The following is a 19583-nucleotide window of genomic DNA, read 5'->3' as shown; positions in this document are numbered from 1 at the left end:
TGGCGATAACATGTGTGGGCGCAAGTCTCAGGAAAGGCCAATTCTTTTGCTCGCCAATCGATTTGAGGATTGTGAGCTACCAACCATGGCATTCCCAAAATCAACCAGAACTGTGGTGCCTTAATGATGTCGAAAACGATAGATTCTTGGTGTCCATGCTGGCACAGAAGGTTTAAAGCTGCAGTGCATTGGGATATTGGACCAGAAGATATTTCCGTGCCGTCCACAGTGGAAACAGTGTTGGTGGTCGATTTAGGGCATAACCGAAGCCCCTTATTTGCCGCAAGATCCTGGTCGATGTAACTCCCAACGGCTCCATTGTCAAAGTACACTCTTACTACGTGCATCCGAGATAGTTGTTGGTGATTGATCAAGACCAATGTGAGGTCTGAAGTTCACTTTCTTCGCTCGACAAGTGGACCCCTACACTTGCCGGGCTGGGGAGTTTTCTGATTCCTTGATGGTATCTTCCTTGTCCGTGGCCCCTACCATCCTCCTCGGTGGCTTCACAGGGCACTCTTTAAGGAAATGACCTGACCTTCCACAGTACAGACATAACTGCTGCTGTCTCCTTTTATCCCTTTCCGCTTTAGTCAAGGGGGATCTGACCCCCCCCCGGTTTGCATTGGTTCTCCTGAATCTTCCGTCGTGCGGGCAATATTGTCCCTTGAACGCACATACATATGGCGAGGGTCTGGTCTGGTTCGATCTGCTCTTCGATCCTGCAACCTATGATCCAGTTGAACAACAGGGTCAATGAATTCTGAGCAGTCTTACGGGGGTTCACTACTTGTGCGAGAAAATCCTTGAGCTCTCCCTGCAACCCCTGATGAAATAACATGGTTCTCTTCTCCACTGGCCATTCTGCTTCAACTACGAGTCTATCGAATGTGGCTATGTATGTTAATAGGTCTTGATTCCCTTGGCGTAGGGACAGAAGTTTGTTGTCTAATGCATGCCCATGAGTACGATGGGCGAACAGCTTTTCCTCTCCTGCTGAAAGCCCCTGAAGTCATGCAGCAAAGGATCGTCTTGGGCCACAAAGGGTACAGACCAGTCCGCGGTGCTACCACTCAGGTAGGATAGCACAAAAGCGACCCATGATTGGTCATTCGGAAAGGCCCCTGGTCTACAAAGGAATGGTGCATGCCCTGCTTGTGACTGGAGAAGTTGCCGGCTTAAATCATCAGTGCGTTCTTTGGCTACTATCAGCTCTCTCCTCAGGGTGTTGGTCTCCTGCCTGGTTGCATGTACTTCGGAACGTAGCTGCCCCAACATGTGGGCTAACTGGTCAGTTTATGTCGTTTCCATGACACCCAGGTGGATTTTGATGTGAGGCTTTGTGTTCTGTAACGCTCACCTGGTATCCACGAAGACGTCACTCAGCCTGTTCTGACCTCTTACGACCTCGAACCCTTCCCTGGAGTCTACTCGACTGGAGACTGGGCCTGAAACACAGGAGTGGTAGAGTTTAACTCCCTATTGTCTCTGTGTGCTTGAACCCCTTCTTCCCCGGGGTCCAACCCCTCCCTTTGATCCACAGCTCACCTTGTTTTCTTGGAAAGTGTGTTCTCCATCCTGCTTTCAGCGCAGGGACGCGTTGATTGATGTGGATTTGTTGCTGCCTAGTTACTTCACTAGCAAGAGTCCGACAGGTAAGTATAATGAGTCTTTGGAACAGTTCTCTAACTGTGTTGCTTTCCTTCCTTAGATGATGGCCGGCGTCTGGGGATGGCGACGTGCTGCTGAGATGAGTAGCGCTGAAGGTGAGTGAGAGCGCGATGCGCGATGCAACCCTTTCGTATTTGTATTGAACTGAGTTCTTTTTCTGTGTCTTTTAGGTGCTGCGACGTTTTCAGCGTGGATGCCGATTATGAAGAAGAAATGCGGTGAGTAAGTGCGGTAGGCGGTGCCTCTAGATGTTTCCACGCTAACCTGGAGTGTCTTTTCCCTCTTGCAGATGGATGAGATGTTCCGGAGACAGAGGTCCCCCAGAGCGGCTGGGATTTAGGTAAGCGTTTGAAGCTCGTACAGTCTTTAAAAAATAAGTGAAGATTTGCTGAATGCTTACTAATGCCTTTTTTCTGTTCTTTTCCCTTTTCCTTAGGAAGCGGCGTGCCAGGATGGGAATGACACCGCCGAAGATGCCCGCAGAACAGAAGGAGCAATGAATGATGGGCAAAAGTGCCGCAAGGTAAGGCTGTTCCTAACGGTGTTCTTGTTCTTGCAGGAGCTGAGCGCAGAAGAAAGATGCAGGCCTACTTGAGACCAATCCGAACATGGTGAGTGTCATGCTGCAGGTGCAGAAAACACAAAGCATGTTTCTCAGCCTGGCCGTGGCTTAAATAGTCTCTGGGTATCCCAGGTGTATCTGGGCTGAACCACACCCAAAAGACTAGACTGCACATGCAGTTCTGGGAACCGACATATGTGGGGGCATTCATCTTGTCCCCATCAATGCACCACAAGACCAATCCCCAATGTTACCCTATGGGAGTGAGTGAGTCTGGTGCCACAAACGCCAAGTCTGACTCCAAGTGGGTCTTTGGAGGGATGGAGAGGACCTTGAGGACCATGTAGGTGATCGTGGTCTGGCTCCAGCCTGACATCTTGGAGGGCTAGGGACATGAGAGGCAGGAATCATGACACTTTGGAGGATAAAGCGTTCTGAATGGTTGTGCACCGGTCTTTCCGGGGGTTACGGGGTTGTAGGGGTGGATGGGAGTTTCTAATTCTCTAATAGTAGTAAATCATTCTTTGGTGTTGGAGGCTGCAGCAGCTACACGGTCATAGAGAGATTCTGCTTTATTAGAGAGTACACTGAGTTTGTAGGTTTTAGAGAGGTCTTGTAGTTTGGTTTGAAGATCTGGGGAGTTATTTTTTCTAGTTAGGTGTTCTAATGCTCTTTTTTTCTTCTAAGTTCTATGAGTTCATGATTGAACCAGGGGGTGCTGCGCTTGGTTTTGGGCACTTTAATTTTGAGTGGGGCTACTTCGTCAACTGCTAACCCCAGGCATTGGTCGTAGTAGTTGGCGATGCTCTCTGTGTTGGTGCTGTCCAGAGGTTTAGAATTTGATCATGATCTTGATTCCCCTGTCTGAGTCACAATAACTCATTGTCCAGCGCTTGTCCTTGAGTATGTCGAGCAAACAATTTCTCCATCTCGTGTTGAAATCCCCAAAGTTTCGAAGCAAAGGATCATCTTGTGTTACTAATGGTATTGACCAGTCCGCTGCGTTGCCTCCTAGGTATGAGAGTACGAATGCAACTTTGGCTTGATCATTAGGAAAGGCTCCTGGTCTGCATAAGAAATGCAAGCGACATTGGTTCATGAATATGGCAAATTTGTTTGGATCGGCGTTGAAGCGTTCGGGCTAGAGGCACTGCCCCTTGAAGAACCACCTGAACCGGTGTTGGTTGCTGTGGCGGAGAAGCGTGGGCTATCCCAGGCAAGGGAACCTGTCCTGCTTGTGCCTGTAGCATCTGCCTTGCCAAGTCATCAGTTATTTCTCGAGTTACAATAAGATCCCTTCTTAATGCACTTGTCTCCTTTCTAGAGGCATGTACTTCAGCCCGTAATTCCCCTAGTAGTTGGGCCAACAGATCTGTCTCTGAAGTTTCCATAAAACCCAGGCAGAGAGTTGTAGTGGCTTCACGTTCTGTTACGCTCACCTGGTCTCTGCAGAGGCATTGGGGCACGGTTGCAGCCCTCCCCGTGGTTAGATCACCCCCTTCAGGTTTCTCCCCCTCGGACAAGCTGTGGGTGGCAACAATTGGTGGCACTGCTCCTGCGTGGATATGAGAAAACGTGAGTGTGCTGATTGGTGATTGTTCTACCTCCCAAACCGTTCAACCCAAGGTGCAATTTCTGTGGGCACGTACCGGCCCATAAGGCTCACCTGGTAAGTATGGATGATGAGATCTCCGTCCTGCTACTTCTGGCAGGGGTGCTTATTGATGGGATCTAGTTCCTTCACTGATCCCTGATAGATATAGTCCATTCCAGCTGCGACTATGCTCCTCCTGGTTGGTGGTAAGTGTCTCTCAATGTCTCTTGTCTTTTCCTCTTTCTATTTTCTGTCTTGGTATTATTGATCTCACTGTTGTTAATTCCTGAATAACGTTTTCTCTTCTGCTTTCTTTCAAATAGGTGGAGTTGCGGCCCAAAAGCAGTTGTGGAGATGCGGGACATGGCCGGGATGAAGATGGATGAAACCGCAAAGTCAGACAACAGGTGAGTGATGGTTTAAGGGAAAGTGCGAGGTTTGATGGTAGCGCAACCTTAAACTTAATGTCTGTTAAGTGTCTAACCTTGCTTTTCATTTTTATATTCAGGTGCTGAGGTCGTGGGTGGAGCGTGTCGTGCTGTGGTGTCAGGTTGATGATTCCAGCATCCTGGGAGAATGGAGGATGAGCGACGATGCCAGGATGAAGATGTCTGCACTCCAAGATATTTAAAGGTGAGCCGCGAGGCCAAGATGAAGATACCTGCGCTCCGGGAGATGTGAAGGTGAGCCGCGGTGCCAAGAAGACACGCACAGGTGAGAGCAGGATTCCCCAGGTGGTAAGTATGGAGGCAGATGACAGGACTTCTAAAGGTAAGTTGAATCCCAGGCGGCGGTGATCGTTACGCTGCATGTAAATGCAGACTAACGCGATGCGTCTGCCTCGAGGATCAGAGCGCTTATATAGCTGTGATCATGGGCACGCCCACTAGGCTTGGCTTGCCTGCCACACCCTGACACTCCTAGTGAGTCAGCACGTGCCAGGCAATCCAATAACAGTAGCCCCACCCAAGAATACACGTGGGGCTGCTTTAAAGATGAAAGTTCCATGTGAAATACACTATGCACCTGAAATGAAAATGCCATGTCCATCATAAAAGCATTTCTTCCTCAAATGAATGTCTTGTTTATTGTTCTTTATGAGCCTGGCGGCAAAGGCGCCAGGACTGTGTCCATCCGGGCCCCCTGTGTGTATGACCCTGTAAGGTCTGCATCCCTGGCCTGATGAACATGACAGAGGTTGAGGATGGAGAGAGACATAAGAATGGCTTCTTTCCCTCCTTCGTTCTCTTCCCCAACCTGCTCAGCTGGCTGACTGGTCACCTGGTGCACCTCCAGAGCCCTACAGGTCCCAGGCTTCCCCGCCAGTCTTGCACTTACCTCTGGGCCTCTGCACCTTGCTTGACACCACTGCATTATGCTCCATGTGAGGGGCAACCATTCTGCACTTAAAGCTGGCATCTGCTGGACTGGGTGCACTTGTCCCCCTCCCGCTCCCTCACATGTTCTGCCTCTGTGCACTTGCACAACTTTGAATGTACTATGCCTAGCAAATCTGTCTGTCCAATCCTCCCTCTGTCTCCCCTACATAGCAAGGGCTAATACTGTAGTTTATTGTACTGTACGTTTCTTTCCCTCTCCCCTGCTCCCCTCTTTCCCCCATCACTCTTTGTCACACACTTGCACTAGTAGATATGCCCCTGGCCTAGTATCCTAGTTATTGTTGTTAAATCATTCAGAATCTTCAAGGCCTAAGAACGACTACTGTAATCCCTTGTTCCCTTCCCGCCTTGAAGCGCTTTGAAGAACTTCACTTGTGTATAAGCGCTTTACAAATAAACAATTAATGCCTCCTGACAGCCGCTTCTGACGTTGGTTAAAAGAGGGGGCGACGAGGATGTACATCAGTGATGTAGGTGGATGTGAAAGTGGGTCTTGAGTAGAAGATTTTCAGGAGTAATCCAGAGTTTGGGATGAGCAGACTAAGGGGTGAAGGTGGGGCTAGGGTAGTGATGTTCTAAGGGAGCCGAAGTGGAACTTAAAATAGTAGAATGATTGATTGATGGACAATGCTTCAGTATGGGAGAGAGCAAACATAACAAATTGGAGTTCAACCAAGTAAGGGTCCATGGAGTCAGTTTTAAATGTGCATGTTGTGGTGGTTTGGATGGAGTAGCGGGGTGGAGGAATCGTGGTAGCAAAGTCACTGAATCATCAGATTGGGAGTTAACCATTTTGAGGTGTTTTTGGGGAGAATGGATGAGAGAAAAATTAGGTCAAATAAGTTGCCTTGATTGTTGGTGAAGAGACTATAGAGAGAGGAGGGGGAATGGCAAGAAAAGAGGAAATCGAGTTTGAGTTGGTGGGGTCTTCCCATTCGAGCAATTGGAGCATCAGGCGAAAGCAAGTTGAATATAAGGCCAATGTCAAGAAGGAAGGAGTTATGAGGGCCATGTTGGGGAAGAGGGTGGCAGTAGATGATAGGCATCATATTCCAGAAAGAGGGGTGAAGGACAACAAAGTGCGAAAAATACAAGTACCAGAATCCTTAGAGACATTTTGTCAATTAACCTGCAACACCTGAAAAGGAAATGAAGATACACCTGAAAAGGTAAAGAAATATAGCCTCCCTGAAGATTGATGGAGTCATGAAAACGTGCGTTTGGAGGAGAAGTCAATGCAGGAAAACTTGACTGGCAACAGAGTGCACGGCTTGTCACTAATTCTTAACAGATGGGGAAGGCAGACTGCTCTTTTGGTGGGACAGGATGAGTACAGAAAGGTATCAGTGTCATAATGGAGGCTTTGGCATTACTGGCAAAGGTTTCTGTGGTTCCCATGCTTGTTCTGTGCGAGGGCACTGAGACTCTAATTAGGCTGAGGGGAATGGTACATTGTTTCAGAGGCACTGGAAGTTTCAGACCCCAAGGGAGATGCTAGAAGGAGAGGTGGGGAAGGCAGGGTGAGTGAATGAAGTGAGCTGGGCAAGGGTCTTAGATGAGATTAGAAATGCATCAGTAGCGGGTAAGATGTATTTTGTTAGTCCTGAATAGGATGGGGATGGAGAATGCCGTGGTAATAGAGGTGGAGAAGAGGGAAGGGTAGGGGAATGGTGGGAATCTGTCATAGCATGTGAGTATAAGTCAGAGGGACAGGAAAAGGAGTGACAGACGTAGCAGGGGCATGGTTAAAAGCCTTCTGGGCAAATGTTGGGGACTTGGGCCTTTCTTGGCATAACAGAGCCCCTGGGGACCAAGCACACAATAGCAAGGCCATTACATACAAGGTAGCATGCACAGTATGGGTCAAATACAGACTTACACAGTGCCAGAGGGGATGAGAGTCATGGTCTTCAGAGTGGGGTACATTGCTTGGCTGCTCGTGGACTGCCACCATGCACCAGCGGCAAGGAGGGTGAGCTTTCTTTCACCCTATCCACCTGATGGGCTGGACGCCTTTGCCTAATTCTTACAGGTTTGAGGTAGAGTTACATGGTCCCATCGATGATATGGCTGCATTGTGTAAGCTGGTAGGGGATGCTGTGTATTGTTGGGCAGATAATGAGTGATAATGCCTCGGATTTTGGGTCTGCTCACATGAGACTCAGCGGCAGCCAGATGCTCATTAGCATCCAGATGACAGTGGGTTGCAGATGTGCAATTGAGTAGAGGGCCAGGTGACATTTGGGAGACTTGGAAAGTTGGCCTTGGAAGATGCCCACAGTAGCCCAAGCTCAGACATGTATTATAGGCGCAATATGGAAGGAGACACTTTAAACATGCCAGCCATCTCAGGTGGCATGGTTACAGCTTCTCTACGAAGATCAGACCAGAGGGATGATCAAGGTGGGACAGGACATTGGCTCCAAAATGATATAAAAGTTCATGGCATCAACTGTCCACCAGGGGGCGCACGGACGATGACTCCCTCCGTGTGAGCTCCCAGCCCACGGGCCCCAAAAGTGCCTTGAGCCCCCACTTTTGCCCCCCATGCCCAAAAACAGTGGCTTAACCTGAGAGGAGTGCCCCCCACCCCCCGAGCGAAAACCTGATCGAAATCGTACCTCCGGAGATGGAGAAAAGCCTGCGAGAATCCGCCTCCCCCTCGCTCACGAGGACGCCGGCTCGGGAGGAGGCCGCGGCTCACGGCACACGACTCCGCCTCCCGCACTCCCTGCAGAGGACCTGAGCCGCGCGGGAACTTTGGAACAGGCCGTGGATGTTTCACCGCCCCCGCGAACTTCGGAGGCTGCCCCCCCCGGGCTCAGGTCGCGGAACGCCGACCCTGCGGTGCACGGCGGAGGCCCGCGAAGGTGAGTGCCCGCCGCGGTGCTCTGCATCGCCGTGTTGAGACGGGGACCTGCTTCTCCCCCCCCCCAGCCTTCGGCAGCCGAGCGGAGGTGGCCGAGGCAGCCCCTCCTCCGCCGCTCTCTTGGAGGACCAAACAAAGCTTCATTCCATGGGGGGCCTATCGGCTGCCCAATTCCCCCAGCGCTCCCCTCTTGACACCCCCGGGGAACCCCCTTGAGTGGAGCACCCAATCATAAATTGAGGAGGCCCTGGCACAGGAACGGAGTTGCATGCTTCACGCACTCCTGTATCGGCAGCTACGTTGTATCTTGCATCATTACACATTAACGCTGAGGGACCAAATTAATTCGAATCTGGCCTCAAACTGCAGGGATCTTGTTCAATCACTGAAGTAACGCTCCCGCCCTGGCCTACACTGCCTTTCCCCAGACCCGCCGAAGTACCTCCTGCGGAATTCTCTGCCCGGGGCCTCTCCCCATACAGCGACGAATGACAGTACACACGAAGGGTTGGGCTCTCACTCATGAGGCGTGTGCCCTCCTCTGGCAAGGCCCTCATCTAGAGCCTGATTGAAACACGGGCAAGTAGCCCAGCATCCGGAAAAGCAGCAGATTACTCAGGGGTGCCTACCCCCTGCCGTATTTGCATCAGGGGCCCTCTCCCGGAGGCTGGACCCTGCATACTCTCTCCTGATTCCCACTACGTGCTGGTATCGGGACTCCGACCCCCCTGGACATCTGACCCACAGGGAGACACGGACCAAGGCGGAGGGTAGAGCCCCTGGTGACAGGGCGTGTGCCTCCTCCCACTCCCCCCTCCAAAAGAGCTCCGCAACAAGGAACAACACGCCGGGACCCACCAACTCTCCCCATGTGCCTTTCAAAACATCGGGCTCGAGGGTACGGCCCCCGATTCCGGGGTGTGTGCCTCCTCGCAGGCCGGTGCTACATGAACGTTCCAAGTAAACTCGGCAAGTACGCCTACGTTCCACCGCCACAGACTCCTGACTCCAGGCCTACGATGTCAATAGAAGCCTCTGAGACGGGCGCAGCGGCCACCAAGGGAGACATTGCCGCCCTCCTTAGTGAAATTCGAAATATGGGTGCCAACCTTGGTGGGTAAATGGATAAGATGACCCAGAGGGTAGATAACATTGAGGAGAGGCTAGAGGGAGTCGAGAACAACCAGGCCTCGATCGACACTTTGGAAGCCCAAATGGAGCTTAGAATACGGAACATGGAGAAGAAGGAGGATGAGATTTGCCTTAAAATTGATGACTTGGAAAATAGGGTGAGGAGGAATAACCTACGCTTTTTTGGAATTCCGGAGAGAGAAGGGGAGACGGAGGAACACCTTAAACAGACGATACATGATATCGTCAAAATCCTGACTGCAGATGAGGACATTGATGAGCTCAAGATTGAGAGAATTCACAGAGCTGGAGGACCTCCAGGTGGCCCGAGATCGGTCCTTTCCAGATTCCACAGCTATCAGGATAGAACTAGGATACTCGCTAAAGCCAGGTCCGGGGGTACCCTTACCCTTGGGGGAGCCCAGATTACTATTTTTCAGGATCTCTCATCGCTAACGTTAGCCTCTCACGAGAAGGCTAAAAGATCAAGGCACGAGGTATAGATGGGGATACCCCTTCTCCCTTTCGTTTGAACACGGGAGCAGGAAGTTTCTACTCCGCTCTGAAGAGGAAATCCGTGACTGCACTGCTGACCTTCTCGGAACAGCCTCGGGAGAGGGAACTCAGAACACCCCTGCGCAGGACGGATCACGTTGGGAACTTCAGGGCCCGAGAAGAAAAAGGGTGAAGGGATCGAGGAAATACAGGCGGCCCAACGACAGACCAGACAACAATAAGTGACGTAGCGACTCCAAGTTCTGCATCCTGGCGTATTATGCTTCTTGATTAGAATACGAGATCTGCCGTAGAATGAAGATTCCGGAAAACGCATGTATCATAATCTCATAGTTAAGATTGTTGTATGTTGACATACTACCGTTTGTTAAATGATCTTATGAAAAGGGGGGCGGGGGCTCACGTTATTTTGATGTTATTATTTGACGGGGTCGTGCGGTTATGACCCTCACTGGTGGTCCGACAGTGGACTGGTTGTTCGCATCCAGCCCGACTCGGACGCCATCACAAACACCCACAGATCCTCGTCAAAAAATCAGAGAACAATGCGATTGGACAAGAGGACACAGGGTATGATGTTCAATACCCGGCAGGAGCAGATGGGGGGATGGTCAATGGGAATGACACACCCTCAGAAACAGCCCCTGTTAAGGAGAGGCAGCTGCAACAACACTTCCGACATGGCCAGCTCTAATACGGGGCAGAGTGACTTAGTGAATAATTCCCACAGATACATCGATGTCCTACAGACATAATGAATCAAGTGACAGGCAGGGTACACTGAAAATTGGCAAGCTGAACGTAAAGGGACTCAACTCCCCTACCAAGAGATCGCTTGTGACAAGGGAGTTCAAGAGGGCCAATTTGGACATTCTCTTTTTACAGGAAACACGATATAGCAAGGGAGAAGAGAGGAAGGTTCTGTACACCAAACTAGGGTCTGATTATTGGGGTTCTGGTCCGTTGAAGAAGGCCGGAGTCGGCATATTAATCAATAGGGTGATTCAATTTGAACTCTTGAAGTCATGGATGGACGTCCGTGGCAGAGCGCTAGTTCTTGTGGGCAGAATACAAGGCAGGGTCGTCACCCTTGGGGCAATATATGCCCCCAATACAGGACAAGACAGATTCCTACAGAAGATAATCCCAAAGGTTATGAGCGAGGCAGAAGGAGATGTAATACTTGGAGGGGATCTGAACACATGGATGGACCCAGAACAAGATAGACAACCGGGTTGCATCTCTGCGACCCCTTCTGAAGGTGTCAGACGCCCTCCCACCGCAGACATGATGACTGCCTACAATCTTACCGATGCGTGGAGACATGCCAACCCCACCCGGACGGGCTTTACCTTCTTCTCAGCCCCGCATGCAACCTATTCCAGAATAGACTATATATACCTAACCGCGGACCTCATTACGGCAATGACTGAGGCCAGTATAACTCCTGTCTCGTGGTCAGACCACGACATGGTCACGGTCACCCTCGATCAAATGGCTCTTCCTCGAAGATGCTCTAAATGGCGCTGCAATGAATCCATTTTCAAGGACCCAATCATTCGGGCGCAACTAGAGCAGGACATTACCCAATACTTCGAAATCAACAATACGGGTGAAACTTCCATGAACACAATTTGGGAAGCGGGCAAGGTGACCTGGAGAGGACTACTAATTAGAGAGGGAGCAGCCAAAAAAAGAGAAAGATTATTGATAGAAAATAGGCTCCGGAACGAAATTGTGCAATTAGACCTTGCTGCGCAGTCTGCTGACCAAGATAGACAGCAAAAGAGCAAAGAGGCCAACGACAAGAGGAATGAACTGCGACAACTGGAGACGGATGGCGTTGCACGCAAGCTCCAATATCTTAAGCAGAAACACTATGAACATGGGGACAAAGCAGGCGCCTTACTAGCCGCAAGACTGCGAGGCCAACGCCAAGAGAGATGGGTGCCCATGATCCAAACAGAAGGGGATTCAGACGAACCACCTCCCCCCAGTGTCCCCGAGGCTTTTGCTGTCTTTTATGAGGAGTTATACAAGTCAAGAGCTACCTCGCATCCGGAAGCGATAAATGAATACATGGATCGAATACCCTTGCCGGCTATCCCGCCTGACACAGCACTTACCTTGGAAGCCCCCATCACAGGAGAAGAAATTGCAGAAGCGATCAAAAAACTTCCAATGGGGAAGGCCCCCGGAAACGACGGATACACGGCTGGGTTCTATAAAACCTTCAAAGACTCCCTTCTCCCGTTCATGGTCGACTTATTTAACAATATCCTGCAATCCGGCGTGGCACCCGAGTCATTTTCTGAAGCACTGTTAACAGTCATCCCCAAGGCGGCTAAGGACCATAAGCTGTGCGCCTTCTACCGCCCAATATCCCTTTTAAACATTGATTCCAAAATGTACACAAGAATCCTTACTGCGAGGCTGGAGTCACATATGCCCGCAATAATTCACAATGGTCAAGTGGGCTTCATCCTGGGCAGACAAGGAGCGGACTCCACCAGGAAAACCCTGCACCTGATCCATGAAGCCCAAACCTCATTGAGCAAACTGGCACTGCTCTCCATTGATGCCGAAAAGGCGTTCGACAGAGTTGAATGGCACTTCCTTGAGGCCACGCTACTGAAGATAGGCCTAGGTCCCACACTCCGTTGAGGGATTAAAGCAATCTACACTTCCCTGAGAGCATCGGTTGCGGTGAACGCCCAGTTCTCCCGTTGGGTCCCTCTCGGCAGGGGTACGAGACAAGGTTGCCCCCTCTCGGCAATACTGTTTGCACTGTCCCTAGAACCTCTCGCCGTGATGCTCCGAGCAGATCCAGCAGTGGAAGGGATTACGGTGAACGCCAAAGAATACAAATTAGCCTTGTATGCAGATGACATCCTACTCCATGTTTCAAATCCAACCTCTTCCATTCCACGAGCGATCCAGCTGATAGAAGATTACGGCATGCTCTCTGGATTCAAGATCAACAAATCTAAATCCATTCTATTCCCACTCCACGAACCATCCCCGGAACACCAAATCACCCTCGAACACCTTGGGCTGATCATTGGAGGCCCAACTTTGAGATATTTGCGGATTAATTTGACGTGACATCTTGACAACCTTTACAAAGCTAACTTCCCCCAGCTCCTTGAGGCCCTTAAGGTCGATCTCAAAAAATGGAAACCATTGACAATCTCCTGGATGGGACGCCTAAACGCAATCAAAATGGTTACCCTCCCACGCTTCCTGTACCCCTTTCAGGTCCTGCCCATCACAATTCCGGTGCATTTCTTCAGACAAGTCAAAAAGGCGATATTAGAATTTTTGTGGAATGGAAAGAAACCCAGGATCCCCTATGAGGTTCTCATATTACCAAAGGACCTGGGAGGAGTGGGCTTGCCGGACATAGAACGCTACTGTCAGGCCACGCAGCTCAGAATTTTAATCCCGCACCTGCGAGACAGGAAAGACCTCCAATGGGTCCAACTGGACAATAACATTTTCTGAAACGTAACGCTAGCAGAATGGTTATGGGTCCCCAGAAACAAATTATCGAGGAAGTTGCGCACCCACCTGATACTGAGCACACTCTGGAACATATGGAGGTACGGGAAAGCGATGTTAGGAGTCACCACGTGGCCCTCGCCACTGAGCCATCTCTGGTCCTCCGGGGTCAGAGAAGAAATCCCGGAACACGCTAGATATCAAGCTTGGTTTGATGCTGGTCTCGAGAGAGTCGGCCAGCTGTGGAGAAAAGGGAAATTCATATCAATAAGTGAATTGGAAGAAGCCCTCCAAATTCACCCGATACCAGTTTTCCTGTACCTGCGATTGAAAGGAGTAATTTCCAGAAAGGAGTGGAAGGCCACCACACAGAGGGAGCTCACGCCTTTTGAGACGATCTTGGATACCACTGCTGCCTCCAAAGGCCTCATAGCACGAATGTACAGGGCCCTAATTACCAAAGATGACGCCCCAAACCACCGTCTCAAAGCGAGATGGGAGCAACACTTTGCTAGAGAGTTTGATCAGAAGGCATGGGACAAAATCTGTGAGACACCATCGAAGATATCAATTGCGGCACAGTATAAACTGCATGCCATAAAATTACTCCACAGATGGCAGTACGATCCATGCCAGGTTGTCAAAAATGTTCCAGACCTCCAGCCCGAGATGCTGGCGTCAATGCGGTATGAATGCCGACTACTGGCACATGTGGTGGACCTGCCCCAAAGTCTGCATTTACTGGCAGGAGGTCCTGGGATGGATCAAACAGATGGACTGCATTGAGAGGGAAATGTCACCCCTCCTAATTCTCTTTGGCCTCGAAGAAAAAGATGACGAAATGGTCAGGGTGAAAGGTTTAACATCCTTCTTGTTACTAGCATCGAGAGCAGCTCTCATGACGAAATGGAAAGCCCCACGCCTCCCCAATGAAAAGGACTGGATACAGATCGCCACAAACATCTACACGATGGAAAAGATAATGGCTATACTACACGACAAAGCAGCATGTCAAGAAGAAGCCTGGTATGACTTCACCGTACGGTACATCACACGTTCAGCAACAGACGACCCAACACAGCAAGAAAACTAGCACCGATCTAGCGCCATCACTGGCGAAAAGCCGAAAAGCTCATTGTCAATAACCCTTGCCTGTCACAGACCACAATAGGGACCTACGTCTTTAAAATGTTCAATCTCGAACGTCACTCAGCCAACTACGATTCAGAATGACAATGCCTCGAAGGAAGTGGATTCGCAACTCGGAAAATGGGAGGGGGAAGGAGGAGGGGTGTTTCTATTTTTTCTTTCTCCTTTCCCTGGTTTTCTTTTTTCCTGCTTCCTTTTTGGATTAACGAACAATAATGTTAACAAACGTTGTTAAGGTGGACTGGAATACCCTCATGAAACAAATGGCAATGCATAACATGTACCCACCTGTAAATTCGCATCCAACGTTAAAATTAATAAAATTCAAGTTTCAAAAAAAAAAGTTCATGGCATCAGAATATGTCCACCACCACCTCTGCCATATGGAGAAGTGCTCCATTGCAATCCAGCTACTAGATGTTTCTTTCTATCTGAATTTTAAAATGGTACCATACACAGCATGTTCCTTTACTATGAATGCCTGAATGCAAACCTGGTCTGGTGCCTCTGCCTGGAGACAGTATTTTTAATCATGCCATTTGTGCCTTGTTTTAGGTGGCAAGACTGGCCTCTTTTTTCAGTTGTCTTGTGAAACTTTGCTTTGGCACCCAAGCCAGGCTACGGCGCCCTTAATCCTTTATACGTTATTTCAGAGGCTTATGGGTATCTCACGTACCTCCCACACTTTGCTTAGAGAAACGTCTGATTTGCAGAGAGTTGGAGTTTACAGATCAAATGGTTCTAGCAGGGAGGTATTTATGGAGAGATAGTTGGATGTAGCAGGGTACCAGGCCGCAGAAAGCCTTGTGGATGATGCAGAGGGTCTTGCATTTGATCCTAGCAGCAACCAGGACCCAGTGTAGAGAAATTAGAGCTGGAGAGATGGGGTCTCTAGGCTTGAGGCCAAGGATAAATCTTGTAGTCGTATTCTGGATTAGTGGAAGGGGGCAAAGGGAAGATGAAGGAAGATTGAGGAAGGGGCTGTTGCAGTAGTTCAGCCTGGAGAGGACCAGAGCTCTGGAGACATTGAGCTTCTGGGGGAAGGTGAGGAAAGGGAGAATGCATCTGAGGAGGTACAGCTGATAGTGGGCCTTCTTGGCAAGGTCCGCGCTGTGAGGAGAGAAGGAGAGAGAGGAGTCAAAGATGACACCAAGGTTTTTTGCCTCACAAGAGAGTGAGGAGAGGGTCCCACAGAGGGTGGCAAGAGGGAGTGAAGGTGGGGGCTGGGGTCCCAATGAGAAGGAGCTCAGTCTTACTGGCATTAAAGCAGAGATCATTGGCAGCACACCATGACTGAATAGCAGTCAGTCAGGGAAGAGAGACGAGTAAGAGGAGGAGGAGGAGGAGGAGGAGGAGGGAAGCTTGAATGAGAGCTGTGTGTCATCTGTATAACTCTGGAAGTGAGGAGAGAAGAAAGAGTTCAGGTGGGCCAATGGGGCAAGGTGGAGGGTGAAGAGCCATTACTGTTTGATAATCTGCCCACCGTGTCTCTTAGACTCTAATCACTTATCTGGTATTGTTTTCCTGATGTCTTCATGACACTTCGGAAATACACAGCCTGACAATAGTGTAGTGGTGTTCTGCCCTCCATGGTTCATGTGGAAACATGCTTCCAGTGTTACCCATGCGCAGTGTTTTATTGTGGTGTAGTTATTTGCGCCCTGTAGAAGCACCATTGCTAGTCCATGGCTTTTGCTAAATGGACCTTTCATTCCTTAAGCATTCATTCCTGTTTTTTGAGTTCTGCACTTTCTGGGTGTATTCCCTGAAATTGGTGACGACAACGTTATTATGGTTGTTTGGAATGTTGGTGAAGATGCACTTTCCATTGTTGCAGTTGCCCTTGACTCTAAATTAGGATTTTCTTTTACTGTGAATGAAATGGAGATCTTGAAGGTCATTTCAAGAGCTGCAATATGCATGGGCCCAAAAGATGCTCTTGTGTGTCATCTGTTTCTGCATCAGATCTATTAATATTATTATTATTATTATTATTATTATTATTATTATTATTATTATTATTATTATTATTATTATTATTATTATAGTATTAATCAATAACGTTAAGAGCCACATACTTTCACTTTCTCTGTGCATTTCAAGTTCAAATGTGCTCAACATGATGCATGTGTGCTTCATAAAAAGCACCAGCTACCAGTTTGTGCAGCTGTGCCTTGGAACTACATATTTACTGAAAATACTTCCAACATAAATGCAAATATATATACTCTGAACAACCTGTGTCTGTTCTTGGCACATTTCAGAGTCTCTTAACTCAATAAATTGAGTCTCATATTAACCGATTAAACATCATTCCTTTTTTTAGATGCGGCGGAATGCTTCAAATGTCTTGAAACTCAATGGCCCAATAAGAGACGGGATGCATGCATTGAAAAAGTGATTGAATACCTGTCATGTGGTGAACCTCTGGGTCTGATCTTCATCATATCTGCTGCCTTCCTGGCCCTCCTCACTGCTTCCATCCTGTTCATCTTCATCAGGTTCAGAGACACTCCCATAGTAAGGTCCAGCAACCTTGGTCTCAGCTACCTCCTCCTCGCCTCCCTCATGCTCTGCTTCCTCTGCTCCGCTGTTTTCATTGGTCAGCCCAGCAAGCTCACCTGCATGCTCCGACAGATGATCTTTGGTGTCATATTTACAATCAGTGTCTCGTCTGTTCTGGCAAAAACTATAATTGTTGTCATAGCCTTTAAGGCGACAGATCCTACCAGCCCAGCAAGGAAATGGCTAGGAAAAAAGACTCCAACCGGCATAGTCTTTTTCGGCTCCATCATCCAAATTGTAATATGTGCCACTTGGATATTGAGGTCTCCTCCATTTCGAGAATTGAACTTCAGGTCTTACAATGATAAGATCATCATTGAATGTAATGAAGGAGACCCCATCTTCTTCTACTGCATGTTGGGATACATGGGCCTCCTCGCCACCGTCAGCTTCATCGTGGCCTTTCTCTCAAGGAATCTCCCTGGAAGCTTCAACGAGGCCAAGCTGATCACCTTCAGTATGCTGGTGTTTGTCAGTGTGTGGATCTCCTTCATCCCTGCGTACCTGAGCACACGCGGGAAGTACATGGTGGCCGTGGAGGTGTTTGCCATCCTGTGCTCCAGCGCTGGACTGCTCAGCTGTATATACCTTCCAAAGTGTTTCATCATATTAGCGAGACCCAACAGTAATACAAGAACACATCTGCTAGGAAAAAAACATTTGGCAATACACAAGTAGAATAACAATACATGTGTGTGCTGAGTATTAATTAGTGTAAAGATAACAATGTAGATGGCAATGGGCCTTATGAAGTGTTTGGCGGGGATCTGGCGGTAAACCCATGGAATTACAGCCAAACTCATTTCCTGCTACCGCCACTCTGTCCTATTCGGTTATCACTGGATCATGAGATGGGAAAGTGCACCCCCATTTCTGAAACACATGAGGTGGTCATGAGTTCCCTTCCCAGCAAATTTAAAATGAGTGGTCATTCTACACGATAAATCCACTTAGTCTGGGGGAAAAGTGCAGGCTGTACCCCCCACCAAAGGCTGGAGGCATACTCTTCACTGCACCTCCAAACCTATCCTACCATAGTGTGCTAATGTGGCGGTAAAAGGATGAAGACAATAGATTTGCTGGCACTTTACCGCCACTTTTACCTGACCGTTATACTTCTAAGGAGAACCAAAGACATATACTAGGCTTGTAGAGAAGAGAGAGGAGTTTCCACCATACCCAAACAGCCAAACACAGCTATTCACCAATAGTAGTATGCCAAATTCTCTCTGATGTAGGCAATGCTCTGTTTGCTCAGACCAGGGATGGAAATTGTGCTTAATCAGATGTGCAACCCCACTTTAGGATTATCACAGTGAATGTGGTGTGGAAAGGTGTGACAAGCCCTGTTCCCAATAGTGTAAGACCCCCGGGTTGCGAAGGGTAAATCCTGCCATTCCCAGGCAACAGCCATGTCCTTTCCAGTTGGTGGGTGGATTCTGAGTGTGAAGGAGTGAGAGGAAGATAGAGAGAAAGAGAAAAAGACAGAGAGAGATAGAGAGGGAGATAGAGAAAGAGAGCGAGAGAGAGAATATGGGTGGTGAATACATCCTGTACCTTCCAAACTAGGAGTGGAGTGACATGACATGATATGGTATGATATGATAGGTCATTTATAACGCGCCTGTACACATGTTTGAGTGAGAGTGTATGCAAGTGGTAAGGGGGTACATGCATTGCTGTGAGTGTGGTTAGTGGATGCATTTTGAGTGGAATGAGAATGTGTCTATATACTATATATATCCTAACATTCCCTCCCCCCCTCATCCTTGAATGGAAATGAAATGGGCAACCTAGCCCCATGCAGATCTGGTATCAAAGCAACATGTACTCAATCCCCATGGTTACAAGCCCAAACCCTGTAAGAGGCACCTTTCACCCCAAACCATGAGTGCCCCAACCACCACTCAAGTCTAAGTGGGAGCAAAGCATGTCATAGTATACATATGGGACATACTAGCCCCAATATGCAGCACCACCAACTTTTATTCTGCAGCCCCACCATTGTCAGAGCAACACATACACAATAACAGGCACCAGCCAACCCTTTAACAAGCATAGAACAGCAATGAGGCTGAAGAAAAGGTGTGCTTTGGAAACCTGCCTAAAGAGCGTGAGGCATTGTCATGTTACAGACAGAGCAGCAACACTCTACACATCAAGAAGAAAAGCTCACATGTTCGGATGGTAACCCAGTGACTGGATATTTCTGATACAATGGGAAGCGTACACTATAAATAGTCAGCACTTCCGATAATGGCTCCATCGTCAATGGTGCCCAGCTCTCTTCCTTCTTGCAGTCTCCTGACAATCCTACAATGCCATGGAAGGAATGGGTAGACATTTGATAACTACCTTTAAACAATCGAAGGACCTGGTTCTAGCTAGACAGGTAGTTTGCCATGTTGCCCTATGGTTGCCCTATGGAGCCATGCCCTGTGTACTGGAGGCCAAGATGCATTGAAGAGCATAGCCTGCGCTTGGCCAACTTTACCAAAAAATGAGGTATACCCTATGGTACCACTGCCGGTTTAATAGGAGTGCGGGGCTGAGTAATGTGTAGGGATTTGATAGACTATGCCTACAGCCTAGTATTAAAAAATAAAAGACTGTGCAATTAACATT

The 19583-nt window shown here is 48.8% G+C and overlaps 1 protein-coding gene across 1 annotated transcript in view; it reads left to right on the top strand.

The window, feature by feature from the left end:
- The window catches only part of LOC138528217 (extracellular calcium-sensing receptor-like), a 165117-nt gene extending 147481 nt beyond the window's left edge, over positions 1-17636 (top strand). Inside the window, exon 6 of the mRNA XM_069639673.1 lies at positions 16720-17636. Coding sequence (XP_069495774.1) covers positions 16720-17636 — 917 coding nt within the window. The remainder of the gene's footprint in view (positions 1-16719) is intronic.
- Positions 17637-19583: the final 1947 nt, after the last annotated feature.

This window comes from Ambystoma mexicanum, chromosome 7q (genome assembly GCF_040938575.1).
Source record: "Ambystoma mexicanum isolate Mex_15411 chromosome 7q, UKY_AmexF1_1, whole genome shotgun sequence".
Lineage (NCBI taxonomy): Eukaryota > Metazoa > Chordata > Amphibia > Caudata > Ambystomatidae > Ambystoma > Ambystoma mexicanum.
The sequence above is the reverse complement of the archived record's forward strand: the minus strand, read 5'-3'. Positions and strand labels throughout refer to the sequence as shown.